This window comes from Caloenas nicobarica, chromosome Z, assembly GCF_036013445.1.
Source record: "Caloenas nicobarica isolate bCalNic1 chromosome Z, bCalNic1.hap1, whole genome shotgun sequence".
NCBI lineage: Eukaryota > Metazoa > Chordata > Aves > Columbiformes > Columbidae > Caloenas > Caloenas nicobarica.
In genome coordinates, this window is record NC_088284.1 from 9193256 (window position 1) to 9220609 (window position 27354).

The 27354-nt window shown below is 41.2% G+C and overlaps 1 protein-coding gene across 1 annotated transcript in view; it reads left to right on the forward strand.

The window, feature by feature from the left end:
- Positions 1–679: 679 nt before the first annotated feature.
- DNAI1 (dynein axonemal intermediate chain 1) overlaps positions 680–27354 on the forward strand; it is a 138982-nt gene continuing 112307 nt past the window's right edge. Inside the window, exons 1-11 of the mRNA XM_065657914.1 lie at positions 680–763; positions 2605–2697; positions 3605–3685; positions 5250–5376; positions 8859–8938; positions 9770–9928; positions 11582–11641; positions 13531–13674; positions 22273–22357; positions 23237–23354; positions 25412–25455. Of these exons, the coding sequence (XP_065513986.1) occupies positions 680–763; positions 2605–2697; positions 3605–3685; positions 5250–5376; positions 8859–8938; positions 9770–9928; positions 11582–11641; positions 13531–13674; positions 22273–22357; positions 23237–23354; positions 25412–25455 (1075 nt within the window). The remainder of the gene's footprint in view (positions 764–2604; positions 2698–3604; positions 3686–5249; positions 5377–8858; positions 8939–9769; positions 9929–11581; positions 11642–13530; positions 13675–22272; positions 22358–23236; positions 23355–25411; positions 25456–27354) is intronic.

Genomic DNA, 27354 nt, shown 5'->3' on the forward strand with positions numbered 1-27354 from the left:
TCTTCTCGAAAGGATCCCCTTCGTTTTCTCACCCACTTTCTGTAAAATTTTCATAAAGCTTTGTCACTGGTGCCCATCTGTTATTCCTTAACCTCTGGCTAATCTCCCTTAGAAATACCCTATAAGGCTCCCTGTAAACAACTATTTCACTGTTTTCCTTAAAGCTTGTCGTAAAAAATTTTTGTGCTGTAATGTGCTTGGGAAGGTTGGCAATGGTTAACTGGTTCACTTCCCAGCTGTTCATCAGTGGGTTTTATGTTTTTTTAACACTTGTGGCTTTGTAGGTATGAATCTCAGGTAGTAACAAAGATAGGGCATAGTGTTTCTTCATGCTGATAAACTACCATCTTCTATTAGAACTACAGAATCACAGAATAACTTGGATTGGAAAAGACCCTTAAGATTATTGAGTCCAACCCTTAACCTAACACTGCCAAGTCCACCACTGAACCATGTCCCTAAGCACCACATCTACACATCTTTTAAACACCTCCAGGGATGGAGAACTCAACCACCATTATGGAAGTAACGGCAATTCATGCAAATTATTTATAGACAAAATACTGGTATATTTGGCATTTGAAACATACCATTGCAGCAAACATTAGTACATACAATGAACTTTTATTCTGATTTGGTTAAATTAGGAAACAAGGTGCTTTGAAGGTTTACATTGGATATGTTCTCACTTCAGGGCCAAAGTGGACCTTCAGGAGGAAAGCCAGTACCACCAAAGCCTGCTAAAACTGTGTATAAAAGACGGGTAAGATCCAGATATCCATGAGTCTTAAAAAATGTTTTTCTCTTCTGTATGTATGAGATGCAAACTGGATTCAGTCTGAACAATGACATGTTTTATGGAATTGGTAACATTCCAGTTGATTTATCAGTAAGAGATTGCTCTAGATTTCCACTGAGAAGGGAATTACACTCACAGGTCAGAATAAAAATGGCAGCTAAAACAAAAGCCCAATTTAGGTAAACTGCAAAATGAAAAGTTGAAAATAAAACATTTGGGCTGTAAATTCCAAAATATAGGCTGACATTGACTGTGAGAAACTGTATGCTTGGTTTAGAAAATTCAAAAGATAGCCCATATTCACTTAATTAACATAGAAGTACAAGCACTAGAGAAAATAGCATTAGCGTTTTGACTGTTAACCTCATTATAATGTTTTTACTGTTGGGCAAATAAGTGTTCACAACATCCTTATTTAATTTACCTTCCTCTTATTTAGCTCCATTGGCATGGATAGAAAAAGGACAATTTACCTGCCTGTAAATGGGCGTGGTGATAAACAGGTTTTCACTTTCTTAGGACAAATCACAGTCTTGTTAAATGTTCCTCTTTTGACCCTTTAAAAATGGAAAGTTATTTACCTTTAAATGAAAAGCATAAATAAGAATGTTAAACCCAGAACATTTTTAATCTGCTTCACTAGGGAAAACAGCACTAAACTAACTGGCATCACACTCTGTATGATAAATGTCCTACAAGCAGGTGTTCACGTGAGGAGTGTTAAACCACAAACAACAGTTCTGCTGTCATAGTGTCTTGTGTTTTAGAGCACCTGACCTTCCTTACAGCTTGCCTTAATTCAGCTCCCTTGAGGAAAAAAAAAAAAAAGACTGCAGCCTGTGACTTTCCCTGGGTACCTGGCATACGCAGAATTCTCTATTACTTTCAACCACTGCACATTTTTACACAGCACTGTGCTCTTTACCTTTGTGGTGCTCTGCAGATAGCAAAGCCTTGCTGGGTCCAGTCTCTCTACCTGCAACCAGCCTTCACTTATACCCTGGACTCATTGGCAGCTCCATAGGGCTCTAAAGTTTAGATGACCTGAGATAACTGTATTTAAAAGAATGACTGATGTATTTTAAATCAACCCATTACACATTTCAAACTGAGGGAGAAATTTTGCCTGAAGCAGTTAAATGCTTTAATCGGCAACTTTGTGTTCTGGCAGTTTATCTGTAATGACTATTAATTGAAATTCATCCCTACAGTGATTCCCTTTCCTGTTAATGGTATCATATCGTGACGTAAACCCAAACCCAGCCCAAGGAGGGCAGCTCTCTGTGTTGGGAAAATGCAGCCTGCTGGCCTTTGGGAGAAAATAGTTCACATGCCTCCAGGAACTGCTTCCCTGCAGCTTTGAACTAATTTCTAAGTGTAGCTTATAGAATAACACTTCAGAAGTAAATGCAGGTCCTTGACTTGTGCCCTTTGAGTAATCCTAAAGTATGGCTCATTTGGGTGTTACGTGGTCAAAAGAAACAGAAGTGCCAACTTTTAAACTGAAATTGAAGTGGAGTTACTTGAGTTTTGTTATCAGAGTTACTCCAGTTTTGTCACAGGCCAGGAATTATCTTCAGACAGCAGCTCCTCCAGCCCACTCAACTCTTGCTGGCAGGTATAGCCATTCAAAAGTCTGCAGATGTAGGCTTGCTATTTGGGGTTATCTGCTCTGCTCAAAGCACAGATGGATAGGGTAATGCTGTTTTTTCCTCCTTGCTCTATGCCTGGAGAAGTGCTGCTTTGAGAAGGAGAAAAACAATCACAGTCTGGGTTCACTAATGGACTTGTTGTTCCTGTGCTAGGATGAAGATGTCTCCACTGAAGCTGTAGAAGTTGTAGATGAAGCAGGAAATATTTTAGTCAAGCCCCCAGATCAACTGGAGCTGACTGAAGCTGTGAGTAAAACAGTGCCTGTAGTTGTCATGGAATGTGTAAAAAACTGCATAATCTGAAGCCTACCTCTTGCCTGTTTATTTTGGAGGAAATTCTGATTCTGGAGTAAAACTCCAGTACTTACTCAAGTACAGTACCTGCAGTATAAACTGAAATGGCTTTCAGCAGGAAAATGGGGAGAATATGTTTTGAAACACAGTTCTGAGCTTAAGGCAATGTAACCGCATGGAGTCGAATGGTGCTGGGGAGAACCCCAGAGCCAACCCTGAGCTTCTCAGGTGCCTGTGTGTGATACACAGGACAGGGAGGTGTCCTGCAGTTTTATAGCCATTTCTTCTCAGCTTGGGTTCAGTAGGACTGTAGCTGGTCACTCCTCCAGCTGCAGTTGTCTCTCTTCTCACTGCCATATAAAGCTCTAGCATTACTCCCTGTCCTCCAAGTAGCTCTCAAAGGGAAGCTGTACATACTTCCCTTCACTCAGGTGGTGAAAACAGTTAACACCAGTGCTGGTTTTTGTTCTCAGTGGACAATCCTGCAAGCACTGCTACTGAGCTTATTGTGTACTCTGGTTTTGGACAGTATATGCTTCAAGACACAGATTGTCTTTCTTGTCCCATAGAATGCAGCTAGCATTTTTCAAGTGCTACCTTAGCTTAGATAAGAATTAACATATTAGCTAAAGAATTCAAGAAAGCCCATTGAAATACTATGCTAGGAGGTGAGATGACTGTTCTGGATTCCGCCCTGAGCGAGGTTGGCTCCAAGGGTTTTTGTTGTGGAGGCATCAGTGGCACATGAAGTATCTGGAGCAAACTGAACATCATAGAACTGAGCATAAATTTTTGTATGCTGTACATCGTATTAACAGTGAAGTTTTATTTATGATACTATTTTGTTTCCATTCCAAAGGAATTAAAAGAAGAAATTACACGTGTCCTGACTGCTAATAATCCCCAGGCTCCCCAGAATATCATCAGATACAGCTTTAAAGTAAGTGTGGCATGACCTGTAGAACCAGGATGGGATTTTTTGCAATTAACTGGCATAGTGTTTTCCTTTGATTTATAACCAGGTAAATTTCCTTTTAATGTGACTTCATCTTGTTACGTATTTACTGCCAATGGTTCCTTAAGGGTTTTTGCAGAGGGTACAAGTCTAAAATCATTGTCGTATTTATTCAGAAATAGGATATAACAATTACTCATCAAGATCTTGCAGTGAACATATAATTAGTGCAGTTAGTTTCAGGACGTAATTTCTTCTGTGGTGGTTAGAGGACAAAAGGCAATCTTTACTCAGTCTGTAAGACAGTTATGCCTCAGTATCTTCACATCAAGATTGTTGTTTGAATTATAGGAGAGCTCAGAAATGTGCTTTGTGAAATCACTGACAGGAGCTCTATTCGTGATGTGTAGGAGTGAGCAGGAGAGGGTGCATCAAAGACTGCTAGGAAACATTCAAGAGTCACACCTTCACATTTCTGAGTGCAGAGCATATGCTGCATTACCCTGGAGCAGCGTCCTCCTCCTTGCACGTACAGGTAGCAACACAGGCTGCTGCAGGGGGAGGGTGGGATGATGGTTTTGCCTCCCACTCCTCCCTCGGAAGGGTTACACCCCCTGAAAGAAAGGACATGATGACAGCTTCTCTGGCTCTGGCATTGGGTTGTCCCCAACCTTAGGTAGGGAACAGACAACCAAGTGAAAAATTCCTGAGCCTGCCTCATCTCTGTGCTACTGCAACTAGTTTGACCTGCTGATACATGAGATCACCAGAGAAAGGAAATCAGTCTTGTGGAAGCAAATAAGGTCACTTTCTCTTCTATTTGATGGTGTTGTTTTCCATATTTATGGGACAGAAACAGGTGGTGAATGATCCATATCTTCAAATCCTCCACAGTGACTGAAATGGGCTTGATGCTGTGCTGTGATTGGTACAGAAAGCAGTCATATTTTTAAGGAGAAACCATTGAAGCCTTTGTGGTCTGCAGTGGCTTCTGATTGCTTTTAGGTGCAGCTCAAAACCTTAATGCACAGTTTGAGCCCAGGTGCATGCCTGCACTGTACAGTGGTCCACAAGCAAGTGCCAATCAAACTAGCATCAAATATGTGAATTAGTAAAGTGCTTGTAACGTGGACATGTTGCTAGGAGCCTATACTGTCTCCAGATCAGAGCTGCTCTCTGCGTATGGTGCTGCTCTTCTGAAGGTACAGCAACTCATTCAGGCACCTCAGCACAAGAAGACGTGAGAATCTCTTAGGGAGTGTTGTGTAGTAGAGATATACTAGAACTGTATTTAAACTCACTTGCTGTGGTAGTGGTGGAGAACTAGGGGTTTCATGTCCTTGTTTCTTTTATTTGTATTTTTAATTTGTGGCTCTCAGTGTCCTGAGATATAAATACCTGCTGGAAGAAATTCAGTGTAAATATGCCAATAACCAACATATATTTATCACTATGGATTGTCTTAGCTTTAGCAGTTTAGGCTACACAGTATTTCTGGTTTAAAATATTTTTTCCACACTGATTTTGTTGGTTTTTTTCCTCTTTGTAGGATGGACTGTACAAGCCAATAAGCCATGTGGATCAAATGGCCATTCACTTCTCTTTGAATGGAAATCTGATACCCAAAGATTCAGATGAAGGCAGACGGCAGAGTATCAAATTAAGTACTGCAGCAAGTAGGTATATTATCTGAAACTACAACCATTTTCGGGTAGGCACTGGTACCACTTATTCAACATGAGGGAATGATCATGCTTCATCACTGTAGAGCTGAACAGCTCCTATTTTGAAACAAAACCAGACAAAAATAATCAGCCGGATGTTTGCCACAGTGTAGAAAATGGTGCATGCTTTTTGAGCCATGTGAACACTAACACTGAAATTTTCAGAGCTATTTATTGTTTTTTAAACATCTTCCACTGCCATTAGTTGGACATACATGTCTGAACTCCTTAGCCTGCTTTGAAAGTTTCAACCATGATTTAATTATTAAACCAGAAATGGTTGGAGCCTGGATGATAATTTAGGAAACTATCATATACATGACCAATTCTTACACTCTTACCAGGACATCTACTTCTGGACAATATGAGATACAAGATATTGAGCTATATTGACCTTTGATCTGACCTGCTATTGCCATTTGTAGGTTTTCGGTCAGAAGGATGCCTTTATCAGAGACTGAAAAGTTCTGTTGTTAGTAAAGAGTACTAGATTTGAATTTTAAGTAGGGAATGATGTACTGCCTGGTGATTTTCTCATATTTCTGCTGCTTGTGAAAGGAGAAGTTGTGTCACAGAGTGTCCTTTCAAGGTGACAGCTGTCATGCACGATACCACTGGATAAGCTCCTGAAAACATTTGTTTCTTGCAGCTTCTGAGGGGTCAGTGCGTCTCTTATATTACACTTAAAAAATGTGTGTGATGATTTCAAGTAGGATGAAGTTCTAAATGGGATCTTCAATACCATGAATGCATGGATTGTTGTTGTTGTTAGTGATTTTTGTCAATTCCAAACCAGGTAGTTTCAAGCAGCTTGATGCTAGCATGACTACACACTCAAGGCTGCAGTTGAAATGTAGACATCCACCATTCTCTAACGAGACTAGTATAATCGTTTTTATCTATATAATCAAGCGCAAACTGTTATAACTCTTACATGACTTGAAAGCATTCTTCAATGAATGAAGATTCTTCATTCTTTGCTGAATTTTTGAAGATTCTTCAACAATTCTTCAATGATCTGGACTGTCTGGATCAATGGGCTGAGGCCAATTGTATGAGGTTCAACAAGGCCAAGTGCCGGGTCCCGCACTTGGGTCACAACAACCCCAGGCAGCGCTACAGGCTCGGGGAAGAGCGGCTGGAAAGTGCCTGGTGGAAAAGGGTCTGAGGGTGTTGGTGACAGCGGCTGAACATGAGCCAGCGTGTGCCCGGGTGGCCAAAAAGGCCAACAGCATCCTGGCTTGTATCAGAACTCAATTTCTTTCTATGACAAGGTTACCCACCTATCTGACCAAGGGAAGCCTGTCAATGTGATCTTTCTGGATTTCAGTAAAACCTTTTCTTCTGTCTCTCGCAGCATCCTCCTGGACAAGATGTCCAGCCCGCAGCTGGATAAGCACACAATGCAGTGGGTGAGCAATTGGCTGACGGGCCAGGCTCAAAGGGTTCTAGTAAATGGGGTTATGTTGGGCTGTTGACCAGTCACTAGTGGGTTCCGCAGGGATCCATCTTAGGGCCAGCGCTCTTCAGTGTCATAATAAATGACTTAGACTCAGGACTTGAGGGATTACGTAGTAAGTTTGCCAATGATACAAAATTGGTAGGAACTGTTGACGCTCTGGAGGGCAGAGAGGCCCTGCAGAGGGATCTGGACAAATTGGAGAACTGGGCAATCACCAACCGCATGAGGTTTAACAAGGGCAAGTGCCGGATTTTGCACTTGGGACATGGCAACCCTGGCTGTACATACAGACTGGGGGACGAGATGCTGGAAAGCAGCCCTGCAGAGAAGGATCTGGGGATTCTGGTCGACAGCAAGTTGAACATGAGCCAACAGTGTTTCCTGGCAGCCAGGAGGGCAACCGTGTCCTGGGTGCATGAAGCACAGCATGGCCAGCCGGGCAGGGAGGTGATTGTCCCGCTCTGCTCCGCACTGGTGCAGCCTCACCTGGAGCACTGTGTGCAGGTCTGGGCAGCACAGGACAAGAAAGGTATAAAGCTACTGGAGAGTGTCCAGAAGAGGCTACGAAGTTGGTGAAGGGTTTGGAGAGGAAGCCGTATGAGGAGCAACTGAAGTCACTTGGTTTGCTCAACCTGGAGAAGAGGAGACTGAGGGGAGACCTCATCATGGCTACAGCTTCCTCACAAGGGGAGGAGGAGGGGCAGGGGCTGATCCCTTCTCTTTGGTGACCAGTGATAGGATCCAAGGGAATGTCAGGAAGATGTGCCATGGAGGGTCAGGTTGGACATTAGGAAAAGGTTCTTCCCCCAGAGGGTGCTGGACACTGGAATAGGCTCCCCAGGGAGATGTCACAGCCCCAAGCCTGACAGTGCTCAAGAAGAGACTGGACAACACCCTCAGACACATGGTGTGAACTGTGGGGTTGTCCTGTGCAGGGACAGGAGTTGGACTCGATGATCCTTGAGGGTCCCTTCCAACTCAGGACGTTCTGTGATTCTATGATTCTGTGAGAACTAGTGTGGCCAGCAGGCCCAGGGCAGTGATCGTCCCCTGTACTGGGCACTGGTGAGGCTGCACCTCGAATCCTGAGTTCAGTTTTGGGCCCCTCACTACAAGAAAGACATTGAGGTGCTGGAGAGAGTTCAGAGAAGGGAACAGAGCTGGTGAGGGGTCTGGAGCACAAGTCTGATGAGGAGCAGCTGAGGGAACTGGGGCTGTTCAGCCTGGAGAACAGGAGGCTGAGGGGAGACCTGATCGCTGTCTGCAACTGCCTGAAAGGAGGTTGGAGCGTGGAGGGGGTTGGTCTCTTCTCCCAAGTAGCAAGTGATAGGACAAGAAGAAATGGCCTCAGGTTGCCCCAGGGGAGGTTTAGATTGAATATTAGGAAATATTTCCTGGAAAAGGTTGTCAGCCATTGGAACAGGCTGCCCAGGGCAGTGGTTGAGTCACCATCTCGGGAGGGGTTTAAAAGACACATAGATGAGGTTCTTAGAGACATGGCTTAGTGGTGGACTTGGCAGCGTTAGGTTAATGGCTGGACTCGATGATCTTAAAGGCCTTTTCCGACCAAAATGATTCTATGATTCAATGATTCTGTGATTCATCGTTTGTTCGTGATTGCAGCCATTTTTGAAGGGCAGAAAGTTCCAGAGCTGAAGGGATACCCAGAAACAAAGCTACTTGGTTCAGAAGTGGATTTCAGAAGTTTTATTTGAGTTGAAATTAGATTTTTTATTCCAGCCCAGCTAGAGCTACTGCAGTTTCATTCTAGTAATAACATAGTCTCCTTTTGTGGCTTTGAGGAAACAATCACTCTCCAATTTTGGGATTGGTTACTGTGTTGTCTAATGAGATGGCATTATAAAAAGGATGCCTCTGTATATTAATGCTTCAGAAGACAGAAGGATCTGCAGAATATGGGATAATGTGTCCTATTATCCTGGGCTTATTCACTTATCCTTTGTATCATCAGAAAAGGCTCCTGTTGAGACTTCTGCTACTGCACCTGAAGAAGCAGCGATTAAAGATGAAGAAAGAACAGAAGATACTCAGGTAATTCTCCATAGTTAGCTGAAAGCTGTCCATTTTCTTTTTAATATTAGATTTGAAATTTCTTTCTTATAAAATGGGCTTATTGAGAAGCTTCTGTGATTGATTCTTTTATGCCTGAGATGTCTCTGGTGCAGGTGAGATCCTTCACATTCTACTGAACAGCTGGGGTCCTCCTGCTGTTTTTGGGGTTGGTGCAGCTGTGTAGGGAAATGTCAGGGCCCTACACACCAGGTCTGTCTTTATCAAGATAGAGTGTAATTTGCTGAGATCTGGAGTCTTCCTGGACAGTATGTCCATCCTTGAAAGAGAAATTGGTGAAAACCCAAATGTGGGTGGATGAAAGCAGCAGACATAACTGCCTGAAATAAGGAGCAGCCAGATTTAAAAGCAGTTGGCTGATCAGGAAAGAAATATGCTGTGAGAAGCTCTTATCCACACAGTGTCAGGGCCTGGAATCAAGTTGAAACTAGTCTCACATAAAGCTCACTATCTAGCAGAGAAATAAAAACACTGGGTAGAGGGACTCTGGCACAGTCGTCTGGTCTGAGCCCATTTTATCAAAGGTAGTTGTGCTATTTCATCTCACTCATGTCGGGCTTTGTTTTAAAGTAACTTCAATTCTTGTTTTTCTGTAGTCCTGTATAGATACTGATCCAGAATCTCCTTGCTCTGTTTGCTGGCAGTCTCCTTATTTCCATCTTAAATATTGAATCTTCAGTTACAATCTCCTTCCCTGGGCAGCAGAAACAGAGCAGTTTAAGAAGTGCTTCTGAAGAAGGAAAAAGGTGTCTGTTTCTTTCAGGGTGGAGTCACTGCTTAATTTTCTTGCAGGCTGCAGGAGAGGGAGAGGCAGAGGAGTCAGGAACAGCAGAAGCAGCTGAGGCAGCAGATGCCGAAGAGCCTCCTCCCCCAGCAGTGAAGGAGCGGAAGCTTGCAAACCAGTTCAACTTCATTGATAGACCTTCATGGACATCCAAAAACCCTATGCGTGTATGCTGCCATTTCCTTTGGTGACTTGGAGGTTCTTGTCTTTGGGAGGGCATGTGAATCATCTATGTTTGTGTTATTTCTTGCTATCTCTGTAGATACTATTAGGAGAGAAAAAAACCCCAAAACAGTGGTTTACTATGGTAAAGCATTTGGTGTGATGAAAATGGTGACAGAAAAATTCTTGCCTCATGGACTGTTGGACAGCCTACAAGAAGTTTTGGTGCTACTGTAAATCATTAAACCTCTACTTGGATATAACATTTTTAATGTCTATTTTCTCATCTGAAAAAGTGTAGAGCAATGGTTAGGGTTGTAGCTGAGGGCTTGGATGCCATGAGTTCGATTTCCTTTTGGCAGAGAGTTCCTTTATGATCTCGTACTTCAATTCTTACCTATGGAGCGGGTTATACGTGCACCTATGTCAAAAGGATAAAGGTATTGATGCTTGTGTTAAGCACAGGCCTTCAGTCATTCCCAATGAGGGTGTCTTCACAGGGCCTCCTGACTGAGCAGTACCAGTGATGTTGGCCCCCCAGCTGAGCGCTCAAAAAAGAGCTTTCTGAATCGGAGGTACAAGTTTCAGAGAGAAAATTGTCCTATTTGCCTTGCTGCCCTGGAACCTACAGTATATACAGCTTCCCCAGAGAGCCTGCCTGCCTTCTTGCAGCCATTGCACCTAAAGTGCGATGCCTTTACACCTGATGGGCTTGGAGAGATTTAAGAATATTTCCTAAAAGGAAATCTCTGCCCACTAGTAGAGATGGAGGATCTCATGGGAATTTATCCAACAGCGGGTTGCTCACTGCAGTCTGAGCTAAGATTCTGCATCTTTCAAAAGTCCCTGCGGAGGCCATGGAATTTGTTATTTCTCTGTTGCTAGATCTGCATATTCTCTTCCCATTTATTTTACTGAGAGTGGCTTGTGTGCTTCTGCGTGATTCTGCCCTTGAAAGCAGAATATAGACCTTAAATAGCTGTGAAATGCTGCTGTGTACTGCACAGTTTGTGCAGTTTCCACCTCTGAGATTGCTTCCTTTCAGAGGTTAGTGAAATGCTACAGGCAGCTTCTTAAAAACGTCCTGACACAACACTTTTTTCAAAGAAAATTCCATGAAATGAAATGAAAGTTTCACACAAATATATTCATTTATTTCAGAATGTTGATGTAAGGGTAATAAAAATATTTCAGTAACATCAAATGAATTGTTTATATGTTATCATTCTGTTCAACTCTTTCGGTTTGACTGCAGTACCCACGTAGGTTTTTAATATATAAGTAAAAACTTTTCAAATGTAGTAGAATGTCATAACCGATACCATAACCAGTAGCAGAATGTTTCAAATTGTAGAGATGAAACAAACAATTTCAAGTCCTTCAAGATGAAATACTGAAATTAAATATTTTAAGTATGTTGGGAAAAAAAATCAGGTCTTGTGAACCTTCTTTTTGTCCACAAGAAAATCTATTTGTAGTTGCATGGTCACCAATAATATTTGTGCAGTGTTCTGGGAGTTGTTTGGATGTTGAATTAATCTCAAATCAATATTATTCTAACTACTGGCTATGAGAAGGCTGTTTTCACAGCTGGACTATGTCACTGCAAAGAGTTTCAATGCAAAGATTACATGTTTTTATGCTTTTTGTTTATTCAGGATAGAGCATGTCAGTCGGAACCCACACCTTGTAAAACTTTATCAGACGATATTAACCAGGTATATTCTTTTTACTTTCCAAGTTCTTTTTAGAGTAAATTTAGGAAAATGAGATGAGAGAAAGGAAAAAAACCCAAATTCCTGTGTTTGCATTCCTTGTAGTGGAATGAGCTCCCATACTGTGGCTTTGATCTCTGGTTTAAATCTGAGAGCAAACTAGTGTGGCCCTTTTTCCTGCCTTACTGGGTTAACTTGCTAATGGTTTATGTTTCTAAGGTCAAGTGTCTCTATCTGCTTTTAACTGATCTATCACTTGCCAGGTGTATGTGAAAGCAGGTTTCTAAAGCCTGAAGCTGAACCCAGTGAGAAGTACAGCATAAGGAATGTGGAAGGCTTGCTTTAAGCCTGTTGCAATAGACTAAGATCTGTTTTATCTAGTGGCAATGATGTGCCTGTTTATTCATGATGAACTTTTCCACAACTCTTATACAGTATTTTCTCCATCTCTTAAAAATGTAAAAAGAAAATATTTTGCATGACACTTTACACATGAAATATGTTATAGCTTTCATTGGAAAGGGAATCTAGCCAATTCTGCGGATTAATTCTCAGATATTTACAGAATGTATTTGTGTTTGTAGTTGATGCAAATATTGCTTCAAACCAGTGTACTAAGCTGGTATAAAAAAAAAAGTGTCATTACCAGTGTACCACAGGAACACCCAGGAGAAAGTGTAAGGTAATGGCAGCAACTTTAAAAATGCTGTTATAGGAAAGTAACAGGAAACAGAGTGAAGGTGTTTCTGTCAGTATGAAAACTGTAACCCAGTCTTTTCCTGAACTTGAAATCAGTAATTGGCCTGAGATCTTCCCTCCCTCCAGCTGGACTTTCATTTTTTTCTGACAATGACACAATCTGAGTTAGAGAGAACAGAGCTATTTAAAATAATCAGGTTGATGCTAACATTTTGCATTAAATGTTTGAAAACTAAGGAGAATGATTTTCCCTTGTTTTCTTTTGTTTTGTTGAAAATTCAAGTGGTTATAAAATAATATTTTAACATAAATTCTTTTTTTCCTCAACTTTTTTTCTTTGTTGTTCTTCCTTATGCTCATAGTTTCCCCTTCCAAAGTTTTGTGTTCTGCTCCGTCTCTTACTCTTCTCATCACATCTTCTTTGTCCTTTCCCTGATGTTTGGAGCATCTTTCCGCCTCATTTCTGCCTGCAAATTTACAGCACAATGCAGGGGTTTTTTTTATTAAAGGTTTCTGCCACCTTTCTTTATTCCAATGTTCTACTCTATATTTTGTGTTTGAATCACACTCCCTCTCCTAAACTGATATGTCAGAATTAGATTGCCTTTTGTTTTGTTTTGAAAGTAGTGTACCTGCTTCAGATATGATACTAGTACTCCAATACTAATGAATTAGTAGAAAAATTACTTTTGGTTCTACTCAAGTAAGATGTTCCTGGCATGTGGCATAGCAGAAGATGTAAAACTGATCTCAGTTTCCATTTGATCATATGCTGCAGAGTTGGAGTCCAAGATTTAAATTGTGTTATGCAGCTACAATTTAATTTTCCAACAGCACATGAGAAATGTCATAAAGTGGATGTTTAATGCATGCTTCCTATTAAACACTGGTAAATTAGCCAAACAGAAAGTCCTACAAAAAAGATACAGAGTCAAAGCACCAAGAAGAGTGTTGGGAAAAGATATCACTGTGAATGTAATAACGTGTTCTTAAAAAGTAAGACATGCACCATCGAGCTTTACAAATCCTGGGCTTCAATCCTTAACTTTTTGTGCAACAAGCCAGCTGCCTTCAGCGAATTCCAGTGGCAGTGTTACTGTTGTGAGGACTATCATATTTTTGTGATGGTATAGATGGCTGTTTTGTGGAGTATAATGAGGTCCTGATAAATCCTGCCTCTGTCTGTCTCTCAGTGGGTGATCCATGATGCCTATGTAGAAGAGCTTCGGAAAAGGGAAGAGTCAAAAGAGAAAGAAAAACCAAAAGCCCAGATAGCAAAGAAAGAAGAGAAGAAGATGAAGAAGAAGGGAAGAAAATTAACCTCTCTAGACACACAGGTATGTTTCATAACGCTGGAAGAAGCCTGCTCAGAGTGGGATGCATCCGTAAGGCAGGTCAGGTCAAATTTAGCAAGTCATGCTGGCTGTGTACCTAGTTGTCTCTGTTGGCAAGTAACAACCCTAAGAAGTGCCAGAATTAATTTGCACTAGGAACTGTATTTCCAAAACAGAATTTCCATTTTGCTATAATTTTTATGGGAATACAAAACGGTGTGAAGCCATAATCTTGTCTTTAAACCTGATTTCCAGGTGAGATTTATGTCTTTCTTTTCTATGCATTATCATATTTGTGTCACATTTTTTATTATCATGTGAGGGATAAAAGAATGAAAGAAATAGAAACACTGTGTGACTTTTTGAAGAATTCTAAGTGATGCAGTGGTTTTAGATACAATCTTCCAATTCTGAAAGGTAAAGAAGTTTAGGATTCTTTCAAAATGTTACTAAAGCACTGTAGTGAAACACATTTCACTATTTTTTATTATTTTAATGGTAATGTTATAAAATTATAATTTGTATATTTTCTAGCTATATGCATATAAATGGTATTTAATATATAATTTATAGAGAAGTTAATTAATTGAAATTGAAGCCTGTATACTTAAAATTGAGTACTGATTCTGGGAGCCTTGACCTAATTTGTAGGGGGATCTTTGATACCTCATTTATTCATTTAGTTGGAAAATGGTGGAGGTGTCTCTCTCCAGCGTTTGAAGTGCTGTGCCACAGTCAGTATTTACACAACGTGGTGATACCTCACCTTGGGGTGAGGTGATCATCCCAAGAGGATGTCAGCCGCTCTGAGTCCTATGGAGTAGCAGAGTGAATGGTGAGAGCTGCTGAAGTAGCCTCCCGGAGTAGCAGGTACCATAACTCCTGCCAAGCTCCAGGCAAGTGTTGTGGTCTTGCTGCGAGGATGATACTGACTCCTAATCCAGGCTGCTCTGTCAGGTGTAGCCTAGGAGTGCTTTGCAGGGATGCCACGGTCTTTTCACCTAGAGTGACAGTATCCCCATCTTAAAAATGTGATCCCACTTCAAGCACTGAGAATAGGATACACACAACCCTAAAAGATTTTCTTCATGTTTCAGAATGTTTTCAACAGGTTCAGGAAGTTTCTGTTAGGGTTTAAGAGAGTTTGATCTATACAGAACTGTGGGTTGTTCTTTCTCCCTCAGTCTGAGGTAAACTATTTAGAAGGCAAACTGAAATAATTTCTGTAGTGACTGGAGCAAAATGCACTCAGAACTATAATGCAGAAACATGGAAGTAAATTCTTAGCTTGGCCCTAGAATAGGTGTAGATATATCAACATAACTAAGAAATATTTTTGTAATATAAGCTGGATTCTGAAACTAGCTTTAGCACTTTCATAGTAGATTCAACTGTAGGGGGTTTGGCTCGTTTAGCTGTGCCATCAAAAGCGTTATAGTAATAAATAGACCAGGAACGTGTCCTGACAGGCTTCTTACTGTGAATTGTACCATTGCAATTAACAATTCTTTAGAAAACTACTAAACCTTTCACCTGAGTATATTTTTGAGAATTAAGCCTGAAGTTAGCAGTACAATTATGGGCTTAAAGGGTGGACTGCTAAAAGCTGATAATGAAAGCTAAATAAAAATTCAACCAACAAACCCATATTGGAAAAGACCTGCTGCATGCTTCACTGGCAACCATGGGAAATTGAAATCCAGGCACCCATGATTCCTCCCTTTGGTGCTTTGCTTTTCACTCTTAGCACCTTCCAGGTAGCTTGTAGGGAAGCCAGAAAGTAAATACACTGAAAAAGGAGAAGGGAAAGCTTCTTTATGCAGAGCCAGTGTCCCAAATTGAGATCCTCTGTGGGGCTGGTGGACCAGCTTGAAGTGTATGAAAACCCTGCTGAATTTTACAGTCATTAATTGGAAAAATGCAACCTGAAGTGATCCAAGGCTAAAATCAGGCTTACAACAGGCAGTACATCTGGTCATACATAGGTCTATGGGAATTAAAGGTTGATGGCATCAGACTCTGTACTTCTGGTCTGAAGTCAGCAAAAGGAGAAGTGGGTTTTGTGAAGCTTCCAACTTACAAACTTTGGACTGCACATAGTAATCGAAACAGAGCTTTCCCTGCTAAACACTTTCTGAGGACACACTGCCTTTGATCATTGCTGAAGGGGAACTGTGGAACATCAAGCAGGAGATGGGGCTGATCTGCATCAAGGATGCAATGGCTAGAAGCAGCAATTGATTTCCACCATTGTTTCCATCAGGCTAGGTACTAGGAAGAAAAAGACGGTGATAGCTACTGGGATAGCACTGGATTGAACCCAAAGGGAAGAAGAAGGGAAAATGAGAGGATACGACCAGAGGTGGATCTCTGATGGAAGCTCTTGCTGTGGTAGGAGTTCTGAAAGATAAGATTCAAGAACTAAAGTCACAGCTCAAGATGATAGTAGGAGTCAGATGAGGATATGAAGACATAATGGATGAAAAGAAAGAAAGAGAAAACACTGCTGGTACTGAGCAAGAGATCAAGAGAACAGATGACTTGGAGAAGAAGAACATGATCCATGAAATAATGAGGGAGAAAAGGAGAGGAAGAGAGAAGAAGAAAGAAAGGAAGGGAAGGGAAGGGAAGGGAAGGAAGAGGATCCTTGACAGTGGAGCAGAAGCTGCTCACTAGGAGAAAAAGAGTAGAATGAAGCCATGCACTTAAGAATGAGGAGAAGAAGCAAGGAAGACATGGTTTGGCAAAGCAGAAGAGAGAGGCAGCCAACAGAAAAAGGAAGGGAGATAACCAGAGATTCCAGCAGCAGGAAGGGTGAGAATGATATAAAGAAGAATATGAGTGAATAAAAGTTGGAATGACAGAAAGTATTTGACTGGAGACTGGGATGAGAGACTCTTGGAAATCTCTCAATATGTCCATCACTCAAATGGATCTAGAGAGAAGACGATGTGCTACACCCAAGAGCTGTGATACAACATTTGAAACTTTTCCTCAGTTTTCAATAAAGGCAACAAACAGAACATGGAGAACACAGAATACCAAAGAGGAATGATGTGAAATTTTCTGATCTGAAAATAATTGGAAGCAGAGACAACTAGGCAGAATTGTTGTATCTGCTTGTCCTGTTCTTACTGTTCCTGAGCCATCTGCTTATGGCTCTGATTACAGAGAGGTTTGTGGCCCAGAGATACTCTTGGTGCGATCCAGTATGACCCTCCTCATGTTGCAGTTAAGTAGGTGCAAGCAGCTTCTCTCAACCTGAAATGAGAAGGCATGAAATCACAAGCCTGGTGTTAAGGATTTTTGATGAATCTATCAAAAGACGGGTGGAGCTATGTAACTGGAGTATAACAAGGGTATGTTATATGTAAGAGGGGTAGAAATGGTTCCATTAGTCTGACTCTTAGCATTATATGAGGAAACAGAATTAACATAGAGGGAAAGAATACAGAATTTGGGAGTAAATATAAAATGGAATAAAATAACACATGTTTACAGACGGTAGGCTGTGTCAAAATAATCTCATCTCTTTCTTTGATAAGAAAAAGTTGTGCTTCCCTTTAACAAGAAAAGTGTGGTAAAGGTAATCTAGCTGAAATTCTGTAGAGAGATTGCTATAGTGCTTTTGGGAAATGCTAAGATAAACCAGAAAAGTTGTTACTAGTACAGATTGGGAGGGACCAGAGGAGAGGAAGACTGCATTTTGAAGTATTAAAAAAAATTGATAAAGTGAGGGCTTACAGTTTGGAATGACAGAGAAACATGAGTGTATCTGTTGGTGAGTTGTGATGTGGCTATGAGGATTCAAGTACATTGCTGGAATACATTGTGTGAAGGCTAGCAAAGAAATATTATTTCTGTTATGTAAGGTGGAGTGGTACCTTATCTGGAGTAGTACGGGGATAAATTCTTTTGATCACCCCATTTCAGAGATGATAGATTGCAGACCTGCATAATATGTAAATTAATATGAGAAATGGAAAGCCTGAATACAAGAAGTGACTGAAAAAAAATTGGGCATATGTAGCTGGTAATGCAAAGGTAGAGAGGGAATCTGAAGTAGATAACATAGAAGAAGAAGAATTACTGAAGCAGAGGATAGTGTTGATAGAAATACAGAAGGTTGTGAAACAGTTAGGAATATATTAAAACTGGAACTTATTGCACTGGAACAGTTTCTAATCTAGTCTGAAGCAGAAGTCGTTGAACAGTTTCTTAAAAAGCCCAAACAAAATTTGTATTTAACAGAGAAATGTGCATTCCTGAATCATGTGAGATGCTGTCTGACTTGTCTATCCCACTGTAGCATTATCCTTTTCTGAGATAGGCCTGGTGAGATAGCCCAGCCCACAGGGTCACAATTATCATTTAGAAGCTCTTGGATGACCACCAGTTATTTTTGAAATAACAGCTGAAATTCAAATTCACCTAACCTTCACATTTTTTGCTTCTTCCTGGTCATCCCAAGGAGTGGATGAGTTGTTACCGACTCCCTTGTCTTCCATCTGCTGTTTACAGCATATCGGAATTAAAAGCAATCAGTGAAAATGAACATATGAGTACAATTCTGGAAATGAATAACTACTTGACAGGATTCAACCTGGGGGACATTATTTGGGATTTGCAGTGGGTGTTTGCTGTGGATGGAGGTGTTGGCTGGGCAACAGATGATAGCAACCCTGTACTGTGCTTTTTTCTTTGCAAGCCAGTTCTTATACGACAGTTCTTATAGGACATATAGTCCCAGTATATGTACTGCCAGAGGAATGAGCAGTTACTGCACCGGTTTTAGGGTGCAGTTTTTCTTGTGGATATGCAGTTACACACCAGCAGAAACCTTTTTTCATGCTTCAGTTTACTGGAGTTACACATTGCAACTGGCCAGCAGCTGAGAGGCAAATATGAAGTGTTAATGAACAGTAGAGCAAGACCAAGACATTTATTTTCAAAATACTAGCTCATTATCCATCTTACATATGATTCAATTAACATTATTGCTGTTCTAGAAATAATTTATGCACAGAAATAAACTAAACAAATTTGTGAGTGGATGAGTTCTCATTACATTTGGCTAGCTAGCCCAGAGCTGGCCTACTGCAAAAAAAAAAAAGAGTTTCAAACAGATCTTTTAAAAAAGTGATAAATTAGGCGTATGACTTCCACTGAAGATTTCAGTAACATACAGAATAATCAAATCTGAAATAGGACAGGATCCAATGAGAAAATAGCTTACACTGATCCCGTTTAATGCCAAAAATGTAGTTATTCATGGTTACGTTTTTAACAGCATAGCTGCCTAACAGGAAAGCTGACTTGAGTATTTTTCAATTCATCTGGAGGTTTCCTGCATTGCAGGAAAAATAAAAATCCATTGAACAATACATTGTTTCTGTATTTACAGTTTTTTGTTTTGTTTTGGTTTTTTTAAGAAAGCTTGCTTTCCACTGCCAAAAAAAATAGGTGAGTCAGGATCTAGCATTCATCTTGGAGAACACGGAGAGTAATCTTTGTCTTCTGAGCTGCAGTCCAGAATGACATCTGAGGTTGGAAATTCAGAATGCTTGCAGTACAAGTTTCCTTGGGTGTGTAAGAGAACAAGAACCATGATCCTCCTCCTGTCTGTAGGTTACAGTGCTGCCATTCTTCCCTAGCTCCTTCCAGAAGGAAGTGCATGTTAAAATGGAAGAGAGATTTTTGCCTTCATACTAGGTAAATGGAAGACAGCTTAGCTCACACACCTGATGAACCAGCAGGACTCCAGGACATCTGTTCTTTTTACCTTATAACTCTGACTTATACAATGCTGGAGAGAAAAGCATTCATTGCTTTTCTCTTTTTTCTAAATCAAATTGTAACCCTTTCAACACTTAACCTCTGTTGATTAAGCTTATTCAGAGCAGTACGCTGGTGGCACCAGTGATGTTTTTATAGTCATGATCCCAATATTGCTGAACAAGGGTTAGCAAAGGTGAATTGTTGTGACTTTTTTTAAGAAGTATTTTAGAGAAAGACAGGTCTTATTGTGGCAGAAGCAATAATGGCAACTTAAAGCCAAAAGAGAGAAATCCCAGCAATTGAGAGTACTGTTTTCTACCTGAGGTGTTTCAAGGATCCTCTTTCTCTCCCTCTTTAATTTCTCTTAGTACTTATGCATTCACAATGTCTAGGGAATATCATACAATGTTAAAGTTTAAAAACATATTTTCTTTTGCATTCTTGAATTCTAAACATGACCATAGATTCTCTGTGCTGGTCTCACGAAGTCCTCCCACAGAGACAGGGAAAGCCTGAAAAACATGACAGTGGCCACACTGATTAGCATCAAGGCTCTAACCACAAGTGAATGTGCAAGGAAGGGTAAGAACACAGCAAGAGTATATTCCAGTCCCAAGTATTCTTTCAGCCTTCAACTATTTTCACCTATTTCCTAAGCTTGCTGTGCTTTCGCACATACATGTAAGTACTTGTTCAGTCTTCCTTGAAACCATGTAAAATTCTTGCATCTGCAATACCTTTTGGCAAGAAAGTGCACAGATGTGTCATCCTTCTGTAAGAGTCACGTCCTTTTGCTAATTTTGAACTTGACTGCCACTAGCTTCACTTGACGCCCCTACTTTTTGTATGAGAAGAGACAGTGAACAGTCAGTCCCTGTCCATCTTCCCTGGGCCATTTAGGATTTCATAGACCTCTCTCATATTGTCCCAAGCCATCTATTCTCCAGATTGGCAATTCCCAGCCTACCCAGTTTTTCCCAGTACAGGAGCTATTCCGGACTTGGACCATCCTTGTTGCCCTTCTCGGAACTTGGTTCTGAATTCTATTTTACCCTTTCTGAGATGGGAGAAGCTGACTGAACACATTACTGAAAGTGGAGGCAAACTATGGGTTTATAAAAAGTGTTGCAGATTATAGAATTGCTTTGGTTTTCTCCTTTGTCCTGTCTTTTTTAGTCCTTTGGGTTTCATGCTCTTTGAAGCAAGACTCTCAGTTTCCCTTGAATCTGTGCAAAGCCCAAGAAAGGAGCAGAAGGCTGGGATGCACATGATGTGAAGTCCAGTTCTTGGTTCTGACTGTGACTGCACGGTGTAGTTTTGGCAAGTCATTTAACTTTTTCTTTTCATGTTCAGGGCACTCTCTGAGCTGTGTCAAGGATGACAAGTTTCTTTTCAGTGTCATCACTGTGGGAGAAATCATGCTGTGCTGGCAGCCACCAGTTCCTAGCAGGGGTTAGAAGATGAAAGGCTTTGAAACACTGGTGGGGCTTTGAGGCAGCAGTAGTAGATGAGGATTCAGGTCCATGGAGCAGCGTGCTCTTGGAGCACTTTGCATACATCGTGACATTGTCACATCATTGCACAGAGCTGTGCTGGCATCATCTTCATGGCCTAGCACAGCCTGGGGACTTCTAAGCTCTGTCTTTCCAGTTGCTGACACCCATACTTCTTGTCCTCCTTGGTGATTAATCCAATTTGGATTTTGCTGGTGACCACCCATACAGAGGATAGAGAGCACACTCACACAAAGAATAGTTAGGAATAGAGTTTAGTAAGAAGATGGTTATAAGACTGTGGTGATCAGGCACAAGGCTCTGTCAGACAAGCATACCAACCAGCCACCTGCTGGCAATCAAACAGCCCCTGTTGTGCTCTCTTTTCTCCATTTGTCCATGTTGCTGCTTCCTCCATCCACTTGGATTTTTCCCTTTCTCCACTCTTGTCTCTTTCTATATCAACAGCCTGCCCCTAATTACTTTTCCCCATTGGTCATGTTTTTGCTATATCCATATCTAAGTTTGCCATTTCTGGCATAATTTACTAGGCAATCTTAGCCTTACATGATATTACTGATACAGTTACTGCTGGCCTTGCAAGATGCCACTCCCTAAAAGGTTTCCAATACTTGCATACCTGTAGGTATGTCAGCATACCTTCACGTATGCAGGCTTGTCCACTTGTGGTGTTCCCTGGGCAGGACGATGGATTTTTCCACAGTATCAAAATGATTTCCACAAGAGCTGGACAGCAAACTGCCCTTTGCACGTTGGCTGTATATTGTATGAGCTTATGGATCTGTGAATGCATCCGTTTGGAATTACTCAGTGATTAACTGAAGGATTTCTAAATCCTGTGATCTTTACATAACAGGTGAGGCCTTAAAGCTCACCAGACAGGGATGAGAGGATGCTCGTGCTTGATCAAGCATGTATGATATCATTACTGAAACTGATGAACTATTATCAAGTGAGATGGGGGCAGGATCACGTGTGTGCTTTTAGCACGTCCCATCATGAGGTGGCTTAAATGAGTTGAGGAAGACAAGACTAACTGTATTCAGAGAAAAGCACCTTCCAATGCTGAATCTGGAAAAAGCACTGAAATTATTGCAACTCAGCTGTGAATGGCATCTTGGTAAACTTATAAAGTCATTGCCTTAACTCAAGTTCCCTTATCGTTAGGTGCTGGTGTTAGAAGCTTCAGATTTTTCTGTATTCAAGATCAAAGGACTCAAGTTTTTCAGTGACACACAGTCTGAAGGACTTGTAGGTAGACAAGAAATACATTTTCTTTTCCTTTTTTTTTTCTTTTTCTTGTCGACAGAGTGATGAAATGGACAAGATCTCAAAGGCTGCTAAAATAGTGGAGCGGATGGTGAATCAGAATACATTTGATGACATTGCACAAGGTATGACCCTGCTGGGAGATGCTTCTGACTCAAGCCAGAACTCCTGGAGATGAGTGGCCACAGCTGTAGCAAGGATTGCAACAGCTCCTTTGGGGAAGCTGGCTTGTGGTAAAGGAAGCAAACAGGGATTTCAGCAAAAGATGTCAAGGCAGAGGTAACCAGTGGAAGATTAGGTCACAGCTAGTGCCTTTACGTGAACAAGTGGTTTGTTACGTTACGGCATGCTAGAACCTCAAATGTTAGAGAAACAGAGCTGACATGACCAGGGCTAGGAACCTGCTAACTCACACAGGCAAACAGTACAGTGGACTGTGAGCATGCAAAGGGCATGTCACATCAGCCCTGTCCTGCGTGGGCTGTGGACAGCAGTTTGGTCAGCCTTGCCCTCCCTACAGCATTTATGTCCCTCGGTGGGTACTTCCCTCCTGGATGCAGGTGCTGGTGACAGCAGCCAGTGCCGAGCAACATTTTGCTGGCGTACAGGTCCCAGCCGTGCTGACATACTCAGTCTCAATGTTATTTTGCAAGCGTTTTGCTGTCTCTGCTCAGCTCCCTCCTGAAAGTCTGCATCTAGCTCTGGGAGTGGCCTGAGGTCATTTCTCACTCGGGGCTTGCTCTTTCTTGTTCATTCTTTGTCTGCTTTTAGATCATCAGCTTTTTTTGTGTGAGGACTTGGTGCTTGGTAAAGTGCATTTACTGCACCTAGCTGCTAGTTTGGAGTTGAGGCTTAAGGACTGAGACAGTTTTTATACTAACAATTGAGTTGTGCAGAGGCTGTGAGGATAACAGTGTTTTTTAAAGCTTCTCTGGTACTGAACTGTGCTGATTTATTTTAGATTTATTCACCAGGACCTTGTCCTTGATTTTTTTTTGTTTTAGATTTTAAATATTTTGAGGATGCCTCGGATGAATACAGAGACCAGAAAGGAACCCTCCTCCCACTCTGGAAGTTCCAGTACGAAAAAACCAATAGACTTGCAGTTACTGCCATCTCCTGGTAAGGCTCGTTATTGTGAACTTACTCCTCGCAAGAGAGTGGAATTGAATGTCACGGCACCTTACTTGCAAGGCAGAGCTGGTTTCTCTGGGAACACTGTTTTGATGCTTTTAGATGCTTTGGCAGCACCTAGACATGCGTGGTGCTTCTGGATGCAAAGCACCTTGTGTAAGGCTGAATGTGCCAAGCTTGTGCCATTCAGCAAAAGGTGAAGGCACAGCAGGCTCTGTGCAGCACTAGGGTAAAGTAAGTGCAGTTAGCAGAGCGAGGAAGAGTCGTTTATTGGGAAAGCTGCGTTAGACATGTCATATCTTTGGACAATATGCTGTAGGAATCAATTCTGAAAAGCCCGGAGGAGGGGAAGGGATAGCGACTATGTTTTTGACAAGTATCAACATAGAAGTGTTAAAGTACCAGAAAGCGAAATGCAAACATTGCATGTCCCAGACAAATATCACCATAGACTATAAGATGCAGAGGCACTGATACCAGACAAGACCTTTATGCACGGTACATATTCAATTGCTGCCCAGGCAGCAGTGCTACTTGTATACTGGGGTCTTACACAGTTCAGTTTTGTAGGTATTTCCCCTGCAGTCCATGTTCACATATTTATTCCTGCTCAGTCCAAAATGATCACTCATACTTTGAAGTCAACTCTCTTTTTCTGCGATGTTATTGCCATGAAAAAAAACACTCATCACCAAACTGAATGAGTCCTTCTACTTTTTAACATGCTTGATCCTTCCCAAACTGGCTTAGTTCATGCACTGAGCATGGGACATGCACAGTCAGCTCCTGCCCTGTGCTCCCCTGTGTCTCCTCCTCTCATTTGTGGGGCAATATGAACACATCTGTGTCTTGCCAAGGAGGATCTATGGAGAGACAGAGCAGGATTGCTCTGTCCTTTCAAGCCACTGCAGTAATGATATTTTAATAGAGTATCAAGAATGCAGTTGTGCGAAAATTACAAAATAACAGTAAAATCAGATGCAAAATTGGGAGAAAAAGCATCTGGTATAGGTAGTTTGTGCTGCTGTTATTCTTATCTTCTGGAATTGATAACAGAAAGATGGCCCTGAAATTGGAAGAATGACCCCAAGTTGCCTTATGTAATAAGCTTTTCTAATTTAATTTTTCTTTTCACATTGTTAGCAGTGACGGTGCATTCAGTGGTTAGAGCAAGAGCATTAGGATGCCTAGTTATATTCTCAAGTGAAAAAGGAGAAATGAAAAAATAAGTGGTTTTATTTTATCAATTCAGAATAGCAAGTGAGAGAAAATACTCATTAGAAAAATTTCACATACATTCATTTCACAGAATTGTTATCCACTGATTGTGCTGTGTGAGCTCAGGGACAGCAATAGTACTGACCTTTGTCTCATGCAAGCCCTACAGGGTCAGTCCACACACGGCAGAAGTTGTAAAGAAGGTAGATGTTTTTCAAATAAAGGGATTTTAGAAAACATACTAGGTGGCTAATTGCTCATGGTCAGGATGCCTCAACAAATATACCAACCAACTGGGTCAGAAGGAAATTTCCTTTCCTGATCTGTGGGAATGATCATGAATTCATGAACTGGTAGGTGTCTCTTAAAGCATCTCCCATTATTTAATAAAAGGTAGGGAAAGTAGGTTTATTGAGTATTATTCTGTTGTGGTTTAGAAGCTCCTGTTTTCTTTCCCCTGAAAGATGGAAAGCGACACATTTCTGCCTTTTTCTTTTCCTCAAAGACCTCCTTTTTAAAAGCAAACTTTCTGTTATTATGAAATGGTTAAGAAGTACTGGAGATTGACATCATGGCTGTCTGTGCCCTTTTTATACTTTTCATCTACTGCTGGGTTCTTCTGATGTTCTATTTTTTATGCATCTTGTGTCTGGAAGAATTGTTCATGCACAAACTTTACTAGTGCATATGTTCAAAGGGTCAGGCCCTCAGACTGTATGCAGTCCTGTGAGAATGGACTCTGATGTTAATGTGTGAAACACTGTGCATTTCTGTGGAACTATATGGTTAATAATAAATGCATTATTATATATATTTTCTCATTACAGGAATCCAAAGTACAAGGACCTATTTGCAGCGGGGTATGGCTCTTGTAAGTACCAAAGGCAAAAGAATCATGGAGAGATTTAACATTAAACAGGTGCACTAAGGTAAAATAATATAGTACTCTGGGGCATGGATTGCATCTCATAGCAAGGACTCACTTAATTTCAAAGCAGTAAATTGAGATTTAACTCAAGATAAGGATTAGGCTTTTATATTCCATGACATAAACATCCAGAAATGCATAGGCATCAGAGCTTTTGGCTTATGACAGTGCGACTCTCCCTTCTGTGAAGGACTTGCCTCTAAAGCAACACTTAATCCTTCTTATCTTACCTGGTGGGCTCTGATTTCTTCATTCCTGCCCTTCTAATTGCTGAAAGACCACGTGTTTTATATTTTGCCAGAAGCTAATGATGAGAGACTTCTCTAAGTGTAAACTCATTGCTTTCTTGTTAGGAGACACCTTCCAGGGGTGTCTCAGAGGATAAGCTCTCTGTTAGGACACATCAGGCTGGCATATTGTAAAAAGACACTTTCCCTGCTGTAGCGTCTGGGATTGGACATGGGATAATTTTGAGTAACAATGAACATAAGGTTCAAGGGTTGCTGCGTTAGTCCATATTAATCTTTATCCAGTATTACTGCTGTCGTGTTCAAGAAATGGCAAACTAACAAGTTGATATTTTCTCACTTTTTTGTTGTTGTTTTGCTGTGTGCATTCCATCTACCTGCTCAGTTTACAAATATGTATATTTTTTTTTAATAACGTGGGAATCTGTATCAACAACCTTGCATTTCCTCCTGCTCGGTATCTCTTGTTGCTTACAGACACACTCACTGCTGTATTCTGAATTCCTGTCTTCACATCTCCCCCTTTACTCCTGTGTAGATGGATAGTAATGCAACCATGAATAAACATTCTCTCTTCCATTATTTCTCACACTTCTACTTTCTAGCTCTACCCGAAGTACTGGCTGTCACAGGGTACAGCATTCGAGTAGTTCTCCCCAGGGACCGCTGCTTCCTAGGGAAATTCCCAAAGGGAGGAGATCAGTTGTGAGACAAGTTTTACGGGGGTCTTTCTCGCCCAGGTAGTGTTGGCTCCTCAATGTTATTTTCTCAGCAGACTACTCAATAAATTTTTCAGGTCCCCAGAATGTGCTTCTAGGACTTACCACGACTCTACTCCTCTCCACTGTTAGCAGCTGCTCTAAAGTCACATTGCTGACATTTTCATGTAGTGATAGTGACCTTCGAGTCTCAGCTTTACATCAGATGGTTGTTGTTAATTAACAAGGGAATACAGATGAACGACTGAATTCCCAAACTATTTTAAGTCTCCACTGGCTTTTACTCAGAGCTTGTGAAGATCACAGCAGTACCCCACCTGCCCATCTCCAGGGCATCTGCTCCTTGTGAAGATGTCCCCCCAGATCTTACCATTAACTCTGACACAAAGCAGAGAGGGGCTGAGAAAATGTCAGTATTGCAAAGGCAGCAGAGCCTTCTCCTTCCTGCAAGAAGAGGGCAAACTACAGAACAGTCAGACTACAGTCATTAGGTTTGTGAGAAGGACTAGGTGTTTTGACTCAGTCAGTCTCCCCACTGTCTATAGCAGGAGAGGTGTCCTTCTTCTCTGAGTATTAGTATTTTATTTATTTAGTAAAAGCTGACTCCTCTGTAGGGCACTAAATTCTCCATTGGGCTTGAAATAAAGATCAGTCATGGTGCCACAGGTAACCAGTGGTTGAGAATTGCAGATAGCATGATTAGGCACTAAACTTTTTGCCCTAAACACCTGAACCCTAGGAATTCTTTGTGGAGGACGGAGAGTGGAGAAGCCAAAGAGAGGACCTTGCCAGTAGCTACATCTTTGCCCACCAGCCCTTTCAGTTAATCTGTATGTGCTTGCAAATTACAGATGGATATTTTGGTAGTGTTCTTT